The 14170-nt window shown below is 42.5% G+C and overlaps 1 protein-coding gene across 6 annotated transcripts in view; it reads left to right on the plus strand.

Annotated features, from left to right (window-relative positions):
• PRKAG2 (protein kinase AMP-activated non-catalytic subunit gamma 2) overlaps positions 1 to 14170 on the plus strand; it is a 224714-nt gene that overhangs the window by 138535 nt on the left and 72009 nt on the right. For all 6 annotated transcript variants that reach the window (XM_033009655.2, XM_033009658.2, XM_033009656.2 and 3 more), the window contains one exon: positions 13134 to 13348. In XM_033009655.2, the coding sequence (XP_032865546.1) occupies positions 13134 to 13348 (215 nt within the window). The remainder of the gene's footprint in view (positions 1 to 13133; positions 13349 to 14170) is intronic.

Here is a 14170-nt window from a genome sequence, read left to right on the forward strand (position 1 = left end):
ACGGCCTTTGCAGTGTTGGCTTTGCTCCGTGACATCTGAGTCAGTCCTTGCATAACCAGTACCCTGCTTGGCTGCCTGTGCATCACAGGGACCTGCACGGGGGGCTGGGGCAGGTTAGCAGGGGAGCACCCCCTCCTCCTCCCGGGGTCACACTGGTCCTGTGAAGAGCCCTCCTGCTCTCCAGAAGGTTTTAGATTGAACATACTTTCTTCTTGGTTTGAAGCTCTGAACCCTGCCTGTTTCCAGCTGTGTCAGTGGGCAGGGCAGTGGGCTGGAGGTTGTACTAATCATCTACTCTGAGCTGAAGTGCAGCATTAGAGTGGCTCTGCCAGGACTGTGGCAGAAACCTCACCAATTGCTTGATCTGGTCCTGACTGGTGGAGCCATCGTTTCCCTGGGACATCTGGTCCTGCCCTCAGGTTCCCTCCTTGCAGCCTCCTCTGAAGCCCCTCTCTATGTCGGCCTCTGTGTGCGCACATTCTTGAGGGGTTAAAGCCTTAAATAAAAGGGCATCGGTGTCTTCTGTACATTTGCTTTCTTTGACCATTATAGCATTACAGAAGACAACAGGGAAGATGGTCAGATCACTGCCCACAGGTGGTTCTCTTATCTTCTAGTAATGAATGTAGCTTTTTTCCTGATCCATCTAGGGAAGGAGATACTGAGATCAGATATTTGAGACCTGTCCATGCTTTTCTTCTCTGGCACATTAGCCAATCAGAGCTGTTTCTGCTTTTCCCCCTTGTAGTATATTAACATTCATATCATAGACTGCATCTCTTCTGTTTAAGCTTTCAGTTACTGCCTTGTCCTAGTCAGAGAGGTAGCAAACTTGGAGGAAAGGCCTCTTCAAATGCACCTGCCTGGAGATGCGCTGAGCTTTTGCCTGATGCAGTGGAAGCACTCTCTTTGCCTCATCCATGTTTATGGCTGCTGGATTTGCTTAGCTTCTGCAGTTTAAAGTGTGCTAGTTCTCTGGGTTTGTCACTCAGCTGTCTTGCATGTGAACAGACATGACTTAGCCTTCCTGACTCTGAGGACTGAAGCAATGGCTGTGAAATCCCCATCCCACTTTGGAGTATTGAGTATGAAATAAGGGTAGTTGAGAGTGTCAGTGTGAACTGCCTGTCCACAGCTGATGGACCAAAGTCTCCAGGCACTTAGGGAGACACCTGCAAAAGGATGAGAGCTGGTGTCATGGGAGGGAAAGGCAGAATGAAAGGGCAAAGGTAGTTCTCCTTAAATAGATCAGATTTCCCCACAGAGTGAGGGAAATCTCTGTCAGGAAGGTGTCCCCTGCTCCAAAGAGTACGCTGTTTAGGTACTCACTCTCAACATGCTGAGTCCTTTTGGCTCCTACTGTTTTCATGTGCTTTATAGCAGGATGACAGCTCTGAGGAGTAAAACAAGCCAGCAGTATGACTGCTGTCATGTGCTGGAGGCATGCTGTAATAGTGACCTGGGATGGGCTGTGGGTTGAACCTGGGGTTGAATGACTAGGGAGGGGAAGGATTTCCTGGAGAGGAAAATTGCTTGGCCAGCCCTTTGGAAAAATGTAAGCATGATCTGCTGAAGGGCACTTGTGCTCCTTCCTGCCAGAAGCTTGCAGCACCTCCGAGCTGAGTGTCGAGAGGAGGTATCAGCTGCTGTGCAGCCAAGCAAAGGAAGCCAACCCTGTGGCATGCTTTTGGGGGCTGGTCTTGCAGGTGCTCTGGTGAGTAAGGTTTAGATCAGCCTGCTAACAGAAGGGAAAATAACAAGAAAAGAGGAAACGTGAGGAATTCCTCTAACTTAGAAATTCTAATAGCATCAGTCTCCAGTGGACCTGAACGTTAGATTTAACATTTTAGCAGGAAGCATAGAGAGGAGAGGTGTTTGATCTGCAGAAGAAGAAGGCAGATCAAGAGTCAAGAAAGCGTGTGTGGATGGGAAGGAACAGGCCAACCTTGCATCATGTAGTGGATGCAGAAATATCAGAAATATGTGTGGTCAGTATAAACACTTGGCAGTTGGACCGGGTGTTGGCTGATCCAATGCAATGGACCTCACTGAAGCTTAGTCCCCTCCCATGAGTTTGAATTTAACTCATGGTCAGGTAATAAGATGACGGAGTTTAAGAGGACCTCCAAAATTATAAGATCATGAAATATCCCAGGGTGAGTGTTTGTTCATTTCATGTAGCTGATATTTATCCAGGTATGTGTTTAAAATTCCCTTTAGGCTTTTGTTAACAAAGCAGGGATTAATTTCTGGCCAAACTCTTTCTCTAAGTAGGATGGGCCCAAGTGCTCATGGCTCTGTTGAGCATGTAGCACGCTTGATAAGAGTATTTGACTTGTGCAGTTGTGGCAACACCAGCATCTAAAACTTTGTAGACATACCTTTTCAGTATACCTCAGATAGTCTCTTGTGGTAACTCCTGGCTCCGTCCTGAAGTTTTGAGGTACAGATGTGATATCACTGCTCTTCAGCCTCATTTCATTGCTAGGTATTATGACAGTACTTCCTTTATTGGTAAGAGTGTAGAAAATCACAGCAAGAAGACTTGATTTTAAGCTTACCCAGCTTCTGTGCTGGGAGAAGAAAATAAGATGATAACTGATTCCTCATATATGGGAAGCATGGACTTGCCAGTGGTAGGTAAGGACATCCCATTTCAGGACATATTTTAAATCTTTTGATACAGCTGGTGTTTTGTACATGGCTGTGCAGCTGTATTCTCCCCTTTTTTCTCCCTTGTGCCCTCAACCAGATCCTAGATGGACAACACTGTTCATATCAAGTGTTAAATGAACTTTGGCTGCAGCTTTCTGTGTGCTTTCAGGATTATAAACCTGCAATGCCACCATACAAAGTAATTCTGCTTTCTTCCTGGCCCCTTTCCTGCTGGCCTCATACTTGTGCCAAGACGAGTGTTTGTACTGCACTGGGAAACCAGTCTGGATTAGAACTAACCAGAAGGACAGAGGTCTGAGGTTAGTTGTATTCTACATCACTTTGAGATCTAGTTATGAAAGGCAGAAGAAAGCTGGTGCTGTGTGGATCATTTCATGGGAAGGAGAGGGTTAGTCTCTGAGCAGGCCAGTGTCTGGAGAAAGCAGACATTTACTGCACTAATGTTCAACTAAAAGCACAATCCAGTATCAATCAAGGCAATGGAAATTATACTACCAAGTGGCATGAGGAGCAGGAGCAAGCACATAGCAATTTATTTTCAATCAAACAAGAGCCACAAAGTCATTAGTTATTTCTTCAGAAGGCTGTGGTAGGTGTGCTGGAGAGTGCTGTGCCATCTCTGCTGTGCCATATGTTCATAAAAAGATTAATTCCCAGGTTAGCAAGATCGGAATGATGATGAGACAGAAGTCTGAGTCAGACACAGTGGGGAGAGGCAAATGCACAGGCTGAAGCAGTGCTTGGACTCTTGTTGAATATTGAAAAGAGTTAAAATGAGGGAGATTTTTTCTTCTTTTAATAAAATAACAGAAGGTTTGAAAAACATGAATTTCAGAAGCAAAGAATTTGCAAATTTTGGCTTCATTCTCTAGCTGCAGCTTTCCTGAGGATTTGGAGTACTTTGCAAATATTTAATTACTCTCACCTCAATGCCCTTGTAAGCATTGCAGAAAATAAACAAAAGTAAACTGTGCTGCGAGACTCGCAGTCCAGCTGTAACTCTGATGCCTTTATTAGCACCTCTAGAGCTATTTTTTTCATTGTAAGGGTAGGAAACTGAGGCAAATATAAACTGATAAATTAAATAGGGAGCAGGTCCCAGGACCAGAGTCCTGAAGACTCTGCTCCCTCAGCCTTATAACCTGCTATTCTGAACGCCAGGAAGCGGCACGGTCCGAACGCTCGCCGCCTTGCTGCGCGGCCGGGGCTGTGTGCAGCATTACAGCATGCATTCCCCGGGCACCAGCCCTGGCGCCGTCATGCGTACACTGAAAATGGATATCCCAGTGGACTTTATGTGCATTAATATTCTGTCTCGCAGTTACACAGAGAGTAGATGTACTATGCAGATGAAATCACCCACAGTGATTTCAGTGGGGTTTTGCAGGCTCAGATTTAGACTGTTCTTTTCATTAACTTGGATCTCTAATAACATATCTGTAAAATGTTTGGGTTTTTTTCAGTTTCCCTGGGGTGTTCCTCTGCTTTAGCATGTTCCAGAAATAAGGTACTGATTTAGAGCAAGCAAGCAAAGAAAATCTTTGCCTCCGTTCCCTCATTTTTTAAATTTACATTGGATGAGCATATCATAAATCATGGGAGAACAACTTACCCCATTCTTCAAGCCCCCAAGCAGCTGCTTTTGAAAAGTTGACATTTACTGCAGTGATTAAGTATGAAATCCGTAAGTGTGAAATTAAGCATCAGAGTAAGCAAGTATTTACCTCCAAAATTGTCTTTATATGTTGTGCACACAACATTCTCCTTCCCACCTTTCCTCCCTTAATTGTTCTCCTCTTTTCCTTTGCCTGTCAAAATGTAAATCCTTCAGGTCAGGGCCTGTGTATCTTTTGTTTGTGAAGCCTGTTGCACACAGTGGGTGCTACCAGAAGCAAAACAGAAATGATGATGATGGTGGCAGTGGTTTGGGAGCTTTGCTATGCAAAACCAGGGTGAGGGTGCCGGCACAGAAAGCAGTTATAACAGCCTCTAGCAGAGGACAGGGTGATGGGAAGACAGACAGTGCTGGCCACTGAAGTGCTGCCAAAGATAGGCAGTTTGCAGCTTTCTGCAATGCCAGGCTCAAAACAGCAAAGAAAGCTTGTCTCAAAACAGAAAAGAAAGCCTTCACAGGGCAATGGACATTAATGTGGAAAGAGCTGTTAAATGTTAGTTTAGCAGCCAGACTAAAACAGAAAACAAAATTCTAAATAAGAAAAAAAATGCTAAATAAGAAAAAAATGCTAAAATAGAAAACAAAAGTTGTTTCATTAAAGCTTCTGAACACAAAGTACTCTGTGAAAGTTTAAATGCCAGGTGGTGTATTAAGTAAATAAAGCAGTCCTGCTGTAGGCATTGTTTCTGACAGCAGCCGGCTATAACCAGCACATAGTACAAGTGACCATGTGAATCTCTGCCATGTGATGTAGCGCCAGGCCTGGCTAACGTGCTGATACAGGGCTGGGAAGTCAGAGGAAACTTTCCTTTCAGCAGTTATCGGTGTGTTGATAAGGGCCAACTGTTGCACGTGGCTTATTTGCATGGATTGGCTTACGCTCCTTAGTCATCTAGTTTGGATCAGAAAAAGAAATTTGGTGTTTGCACAGATGTCGTGTCTTTCCAGCGCAGTTTGAATGGAGTGATTGGTTTTCATTTTAGTGACTTTTTAGATTGGTATCATGGTACAGCACAGTTAGCTTCTGTTATAACCCAGCAGTTACCCCCAGGCAGTGGTTGCAGAATGTTGTATCCTGTTATCAGCGGTCCTGGGCTTGTGTACAGCAGGAGCCATTTGGAAGGTGGCACTCTTAATCTCTTGCTCTGCTGTCAGTGACAGGATTGGAAAGTTAGCCAGGTGATTCAGAAAGTGAAAAGCTGGTATTTGCAAGCTTCTTGACCCCACGCTCTCTGGGTGATGGATGCACAGGGGGTTAAAATCCACGTGTGCTTGTCACAGAGATGCATGCCCAAACCTCCTCCTCCTGCTTCTTGCGGTTCTTCAGGATGGTTCCCCATGGTGCTGTGACCTGCTGAGGATCGCTGCTAGTATTTTACTCCTATCATTGGTGCTTTTGCTAGCAAGGTACATGCTACCTGTGTTTCTGACAGTGCATGCTGGCCCCAGCCAAAAAGTGTCTGGTAAAGTCTTGGTGCTGAGTCTCTCAATATAATTGCCATGCTGAGCTAATTGCTCATGTCTGGCTCAGGAACGTATTCAGTGGCTACCTCAATCAGTACCAGGACCTCTTCATTTATTGCCTGTCAGTCTGTCAAACAGCATTGGAATGTGCATTTGGCTGTCCCAAAAAAAAAAAAAAAAAAAACCAAAAAGCGCCTTTCTTTGCCATCAAGCTCATGGGTGATCTGTTTCTTTGCTATGAATTATTTGGCCATGGTATTCTCTCCAGTATTTTCAAGGCAAATGAAAAGGGGTGGCAGAAAACTGGGAGTTAGAAGGTGGGCTGGAACCTTCCTGCCAATGAGAACTAGAAGAGTCCCATTGGGAGGGATGCTCTACACCAGGATTTCTGTTCTCTGCTTGCTGTGTTTGGATCCCATGTATTTTTTGTTTTAAAAGCAACAAATTCAAAATTGTATACATCTCTGGATCCTATGTACTACTTCCTGCAGCTTGCCTACGGCCCTAAGAGCCCAAGTTCACAGCCCTTGACAGCCACCTCTCTCCTGACAGTCAAGCCCCCTGATAGAAATTTGTCTGCTGAATAAAGGAAAAACACAAGTCTGTTGAAAGCAGGCAATACAAACTGAAAGTGATGAAACTCATCTAGCTGTAGAGAATAACTATTAAGAACTAAGTGTGAAAACGCTGCCTTACCGTGGAGGTTTCAGTCTCAGGAAGGTGCTAAGCTTGGGAGAAGGAGAAGGTGGCCACCGGCTGCCAGGGTGCCTGCACAGCGGGACTGGGGAGCTCTGCCGGGCAGATCCCCCGCGCCTGGGAGCCTGTCAGCCTGATCCAGCCCGAGAGCGCAGAGGTGACGGCTGCTTTGGTAGCGTATCCAGAAGCTCGCGGCGCACCCTGAAAAGGCAAAACAACACAAACCCGATGTCTCCTAAGGCCTGCAAAGCCCCCTTTATCTGAGACCGGTGGTGTCGCCCGCTTGCTGTTCCCAGATGGTGGGTATTTGAAAATCTGCTCTAAGGAAATATAATACTATTTCAGTTATGTTCTGTAAGCCATGCTGACATAACATGTCAAGTCTTTCCAGATTTGTCAAGTACATTTAACAAATATAAGATAACCAATGTACAGTTCTGGGCAAGGTGGAAGATCCTCTGTCTAATCAGCAGTGCAGGAGAAATCTGCAGTAAACCCTTTGAAGGATACAGCGTTGGGAAAGTGTTTCTCCTGCTCAGCCTTTCCTCATAAAGGGGCCTCAAGATCTTCAGAAAGAAGAACAACTCTCAGAACTTTAGTAATTAAACTCTTCAGCTCCTGATCTTCTCAGTTTTACAAGGAAAAGGTGTTACATTGCAGATTCCGCAGATATGAGTGTCATTTAGGCACGTAAATAGACCACAAGCAGATAGAACAGGTTGAATCCTGGAAACTGATACAGCTTTGTCTTTAGTTTTACAAAGTCAAATAGCTGCTAAAGCAAAACTTGGAGCTTTCAGGTTCAGGTATTTCTGTGGCTGAGACCACTTAAAGTGTGGTTTCCTTTACTATGTTTGAAGTAATATAAAAAAAATAGATTTTTACTGAAAAAAATATACATTTCCCTATGAAAACTTTGAGAGAGCGTATGGTATTTTAGTGACTTCAAGGGTATATTTTTCTCTTCTTTTGATTTATAAAAAAATCTGCAAGTTGTTTTTGGAAACAAGTAATCTCCCCATTGAATGGTGTACCAGCTACATGAAAAGCCATGGAGTTGTTTCAGTAAGATTGAAACAAATGTGTGTACTAGTGCAGGTAGGATAGATGCTGCTGGGCCGGAACCAGAGAGCTTCGATGAAGGACTGGAAGGCCTGGCCATCACACAAGTGATGCGCTGTTGATCACAGATACAGGCTATATGGTTCAACAGTAGAAGCTGTAGTTCTTGTACAGTGGGAAGCACCATGAATTGGTGTGTAAGTGAAAATGCTAGATATGGCAGGAAATTTCCTGCACTTTATCATATTTTTGGGAACAATAACTCTTGAGATTAATTTTCAGGCTTTTCTTTTTTTTTTTTTTTTTTTGTTGACTAACAGGCATTTTCCAACATTAGTGTCAACATCACCAGTACTATTTGAATAGAAAACAGCCAGTGGCCATTTACCTGCTTATTGGTTCATAGTTTTACTGCCATTAAGTGGCATTAAACTTAATTTCACATAATGTCCATCAGTTTGCTTATGTGTCAAAATTAACATAGCATTGTGTCTGAAGAGTGAATCAGCTTAATGAACAGCCGGTTCAACTCAGATTCACTTGTGCTGCTAACTACTTAAAATTCAGGACCCAGAGCCTACTGCCTTCTCTGTTTCACTGCCAGCTGAAGAACGGAAATGAAAGGACAGTGTTGTCCTGGGAAGGAATCAGACAAAAAGTGTCACATGGAGCCACTGCAAATGGAAATTCCTTTTTTTTTTTTTTTTTGTTTTTTTTTTCTGAGAAGTTTCAGTTTAAAAGGTAAATGAATATATCCCTATGTATAAACTTGAAAGCTATTTTAGCAACAGCTTTACATGTTAGCAATGGCATTATCTGCTTGATCAGGTACAGGATGAGAGAATACTGAAGTGTGATTCCTAGGAAGAATTAAACTGCAAAAGTGATTTATTTTTCATGACTAGTAACTCTCAGCAGTTTTGGCAACTTCATCTTAAGCACACAAATACAAAAGTAAAATTTGAGAGCAGGCTGCCGGCTGTATCCTCTGGGCCCTCAACAGGGGAGTGTGACTCTGTTTCAAATGACCTGCAGCCACCCTTTTGTACAGGAGCACTAGCCCATCCCTGAAATTCCGAGCACTGTCATCTGTGGGCAGGTGGCTCCAAAGGCTCATGGGGGCAGGGGCTGTTTTTCTGGCTGGAGAAGGGTTGATGTAAAAGGGAGGCTTTGGCAGGAATCACTGAGCTGTGAGCATCCTTCCTCCCAGAAAACGCCAGATGCATCCTGCCAGGTCAGGCATGAAATGTAGGTGATAGAACTAATTGTGGGTGTCACCCAGGGAATGTAGGAAATGTAGGAGGGCAGCCGCTCTTCTCCCCTTGGGAGCACGCGAATGACAACGCAGCGCTTTATCCTTTCCTGCTACGTATCAGTAGAGGCCCGGTTTGGATCAGAATGCCCAAGCAGGTGGGTGGAGAATTTAATGCTGTGCAAAATAAGGGCTTTATTTAAAAGCAGTATTTGCGAATACCTAGAGAAACAAGTGAAGGTAGCAACAGTATTTCTGCATGTTTGTGACCAATTAAATACCAGCTAGGGTTGTGCGCTAACTGGGGCCAAATTGTGGGCTCTGCTGTCACAGCACTACCTTCTTGGGGCTCGTGCAGCCAACCTGTGATGGGTGGCCAGATCCCAGCTGAAGTTGCTCAGATATAAGCACAGAATTGAATGGTGGGTCATCACTGCGCCCACCAGACAACGCTGTCACGAGGAGATGGCAACTGGAGATCACCCCATTTTGCTCAAAATTAAGACTAGTGCTATTTAGTTCTGTTAGGATCTCGCATACATATTCTGAGTAAAGTTATACTATAATACAAAAGTTGTTTTACAGTAATGCAATTTTGCACTATGCATGCATATAGTCTTCTGAATATTCTTATTCATATGCATATTCAGTTATGCAAATGTTAGGACTTATGATTCATCAACAAGGAGACCGCAAAGTTATCCTAATTTTTCGCTCTTGTTTTGTCCCCGGAAAGGAAATGTCAGGATGAATCAGAATAAAGCAAAACTCTTGGACTGTTTTCAAACTAAACAGGGACTATCAATAGGAAACATAGGACAAAACCTTGTGTTAGCCAGTGACAGAGTAACTAATCTACTAGATTTTTTATTGTCTAAAATTCTAGTTTTATGTTATGAAAAAAGGACATTTCATTATGCATTTCATTGTCTGATGAAAGAAACATTAGCATAAGAGATAATTACTTGCCATGTCAGTTCATCTTGTTACCAGAACCAGTAGAGTTTGCAGCCAAATCTCAAAGAATCCTACATATGTACTGAATTTTTTAGCTTCATTATAGAAGACTCTAGAATTGTTGGCTAGTTTTCACTGCTTAATTGTTTCACGTGTACTTTCTCCAAAATGAACTGTTTTCAGCCATGGAATATAGCTGTATTTTGTCTCTTCAATGGACTTCTTTTGTAGTAGAACAGGGCAGCTACTGCACATACATGTAACTACATATTTACACCAATACTGACTGTTTAGATAGCAGTTAAATAGGATTAAAGTTAATACAAAGTTCTGTTACTCCTGAACAGATTTTGGTTTGGGGATATATTACAGATTTTCATTCTTTTATGTGTCAGGCTTTTATAAAATCCTTTGAAGGGTTTAGGTTGTTGAGCTGTATCACAGCAGCCAAAAGTCTTTTTTTTTAATAATCATAAAAATATTTATCATTTTCTATGGAATTATTCCTTCACTGTCAGTATTGTACAGATTTAAATAACATAGATACCGCAATAATGCTGTGAGGTAGGCTTTTAAATACCAAAGATTGGAAAGCTCAATTATGTAATTTAATCAAATACCCAGCAAAATAATTGTATTTTTCCCTCCACCTCTGTGCGGAAACTGAGTCACGGAAAAATTGAGTCTCAGATGTATTAGGGTGTGCCTTGTGGTGACTACTTTTATGTTTTAAGTGCCTCGTTGAAACAGACAATCCTAAGGCTCAGAGTGCTCCCAGCACAGTTGCTGGAGTCACAGATGCTCTTCATCCCTAACAACTCACACCCAAGTGTACAAGGCTGGCATCCAAAAGGAGATTTCCCACCAGTGAACATTCTTATAAAATGGAAACCATGCCATCTGTCCTGGTTGTGCTGTTACACATCTGTAATGAGGTGACGATAGTTTTCATAGGATGTAAGAGATGTTACTTCCTTGGTCTCCTCTGATCCACGTCTTATTGTGTCCTACAGTTGTCCTCTACACTTGGCAGGCCAGCCTTGTTAAGACGGTGAATATGTGGTTTCCTTATGTCTGGTAATAGCTCTTTTGGCAGAGCTTGTTGATACTGGAAATGGTTTTTGTAGACTTGCTGAATACATTTGCACACAATGAACACATCCCAGCAGCAAGACTTTAAGATCTAATGGTGTTTTTTCTCCCTTTTAGTGGTTTATATTTGCATCAATTACAGCTACCATCCACCTCAAATCCCAATCTGAGTGCTCAGGAAACATTTGTACATCCATAAAAACACAGAAGAGAGGAGCATCTTCCTCAGAACTGTTGATCTGAATTTGTCTGTAAGCAAAAACTGAACAGGCAGGTGAGGTGTCCTTTTAATCCTTCAGGATGTGGAACACTCTCCAGTCCCACTGAAATCAGAAGTTGAGGACATTCAAAATCAGGGTTATTCTTCTTGCCTCACTCTGTGGGATGTGACATTAGCTAACATTTGTATCTGCCTACAACACCCAGTCTCCGCTGCATCTGTGGTTATTGTCTCTTTATGAAATGAAATGGAAGCCCTTGGAGGGCAGCTGCAGTTTTGGAAAAGGGCTGAAGAGAAGGACTGAGTAGGGGATTCCCTTTGATTCCAGCAAAGCTAACATTCTTTGATGAGAGTTAAGATTTTCTTTGGAAAATAAATACGTTACACTGCATCACTAAAACCACTACAAATAAAACACATTAGAGCTTAAATGTTTTTCAGGTTTCTTGATGAGTGATTCTATTCTCTTAAAGTTAAGTCTCTTCATACGTAAAAGCCATCAAGAAAGGTTGTTTTCAGTGAAGAAAGATAGCTAAAGAGCAGTTACTTAAATTCCTCCTTAATTTCTTTAATCATAAGATATGGTAACTCTTCCCCAGATGTGTCAGGAATTACAGTTTCTTCAAGTAATAGATTCGTCCCTGAGTTGCTGGATTTCTTGTCTTCTGAGTCCAGCATCTTAGTTATTACTGAGTTTTATTCTTACCTTCCATCAATACAAAGTTTTATTTGAAAACACTGTGAGGTAAAATGTGACACTGAGAGGTAATGAATATAAAGTGAGCTGTATGAATGCACTTTACCCCGGGTTGAAAGGAAGGACCAGTGGGGGCTGCATGTACACCAATGCAAAGCTGCTGAATGGGAAAAAAATCTCTAGTGCAAAAATCTCTGGTGGAGCCTTGAAAGCTCCTTGAAAGCTTGAAAGAAGACGAGCTAGATTTATCATGCAGATGCATTATCATGTTCTCAAACACTTGCTTGAATGGCTTGGGATTTTATGCTTATTAAATGCTATCTTATCAATGCTCCCTTTTGATGGACTTGAGTGCCCTCTGGACTAACTGATCATCTGCACAAACATCTGGAAGTATAAGAAGTGAAGCAAATTCCAAGATCATATAGCGCACTTAAAAATATGTAGTTATGTTCAGCCTCGTAGTTTTTATGCATTGAAGTCTGTCCTGGTTTATGCTGGCATAAGAGAATCAACCTTTGTTTGCTGAAGTACATATAGATATAATGAGAAACACAGATGTTGTAACTTGAATTTTCTAATTGGTTAGGGATGTCTGCTGGTTCTTAAATGGATAATAAATACAGCTTAAATGATCTGTTTGATCACAGTTCAGAACTGCCCTAAGAACGTAACCAAAAATACAGCTGGGTTAGATACACAGGTCAAATGAAAACAGGATGCTCACAAGAGAAATGATCTGCTGCTGATATTGATTCTCAGCAAAAGATATGAATAATCTTTCTCCTCAAAGGCTGCTGAAAACTATTCTAGTTTGTATAAAGGTATTGCCAAGCCTTATAGAAAGCAGACTGAGATTCATGGGAAATATGTCCTGTTTGTTGTTGCCTCTGCTTCTAATTTTATTCTAAGTGCAGGTTGAGATACAGTGAAAATAATTAAAAATAAGAAGAAGCAACTATTAAAGCTCTTGAGCCATTTGCCATCAGACAGTGGTAATCCTGAGACTCACAGGAGTATTAAAATTATAAAAATAAAGTAATACCAGTGCTAAGGATCATTTTGGAAATAAGCAGTCAGACAGGAGGTTAGTACAACATGAACCTCCAGCACTCTTGTCTTGCTGCTGTGCCTCCCTGTAAATGGATCTGACAATTGAACCAGTTGAATGATTAAAAGAGTTTTAATGGCAAGGCGGAGAAATCCTTTTCATAAACAAGGAGGTGAGATACATACTTTTAGTCTGGGGAAATGTGATGAAAAAATACAGGTTCACTGTAAAGCTGAGATTTCTGTCTGCTTTTCTTCTGAGCTGATCTTTGGTAATTATTCTTGTTTACAGCCTCTGGCCTCTCTTCTTCTCCATCTACCCCAACACAAGTGACCAAGCAGCCCACGTTTCCTCTTGAATCCTATAAGCATGAGCCTGAGAGGCTAGAAACACGAATTCACTGTTCTTCACCTCCGGACACAGGGCAGAGATTTTCTTTGCCTCCATCTCAAAGTGCAGCCAAGCCTCCTATCATGACACCAGCTCCCTGTGCTACCTCAAAACCAGTAAGTAAAGCATGTGGCCAGTTTTCCACTGGGAAATGTACAGGGTTGTGTGTTAACTGTTTCTTGTATTACAACCAATGGGCTAGAGTGTGTGTGTCCATACTGTGGAACAGAACAAGAACAATGTCATGGGCCTTTTACTTCAGACTTGGCACAACTTTCCCAGTATTCAGCTGACAAGGCACAAGGAATCCAAAGGTGGTAGCTCCCCTTCTGATTTACCCAATTAACAACTAATTTTTGCACTATTCTCAAGCGAGTTTTGCAGTGCATACACTGCTGAGATGCCACTTTAGAGAAGGATAAAATTTTATTTGGGATTATCTTTTATCTCTCTTAGGAAGAGCTGATGAGAGAGCTAGCAGCCAAGGAGAGCATATCAAAAAGAAATTCACAGTATGAGCTGTAGGGGTTCGGAGTTCCTGCTGCCTCTGGAGTCTCAGATGACTGGGAGAACTGGTGACTAATGGCACTAGTTGCTCTCACACCTCCTACCCCAGCTCAGAGAGCAGAGGAAGAAGGGCAGCACTACTAGGGCATTTATCTAGCCCCCCACGTAGTAGAGGTGTCTTCACAAGAGTGGTTTCTTCATTCCTGGGAATGCATGAACTCAGCAGTTCCTGGGAATACATGAATTCCAGCCTCTGATATCCTCCACCACAACATCTGCACTGCATGCCATTGTGCCTCCTCCCCTCTCCCTTGGCCAGCCTGAGCCTCAGAGGCATTGCTCTTCTTTTCTTTTCTCCTCTGCCTTTTTGACCCTTCTTTCTTTTTTGTGTTAATTCCTTTGCATTAACCGTATCTTTCCATTCATCATTC

Source organism: Tyto alba, unplaced genomic scaffold (assembly GCF_018691265.1).
Source record: "Tyto alba isolate M040663 unplaced genomic scaffold, T.alba_DEE_v4.0 Super-Scaffold_38, whole genome shotgun sequence".
Lineage (NCBI taxonomy): Eukaryota > Metazoa > Chordata > Aves > Strigiformes > Tytonidae > Tyto > Tyto alba.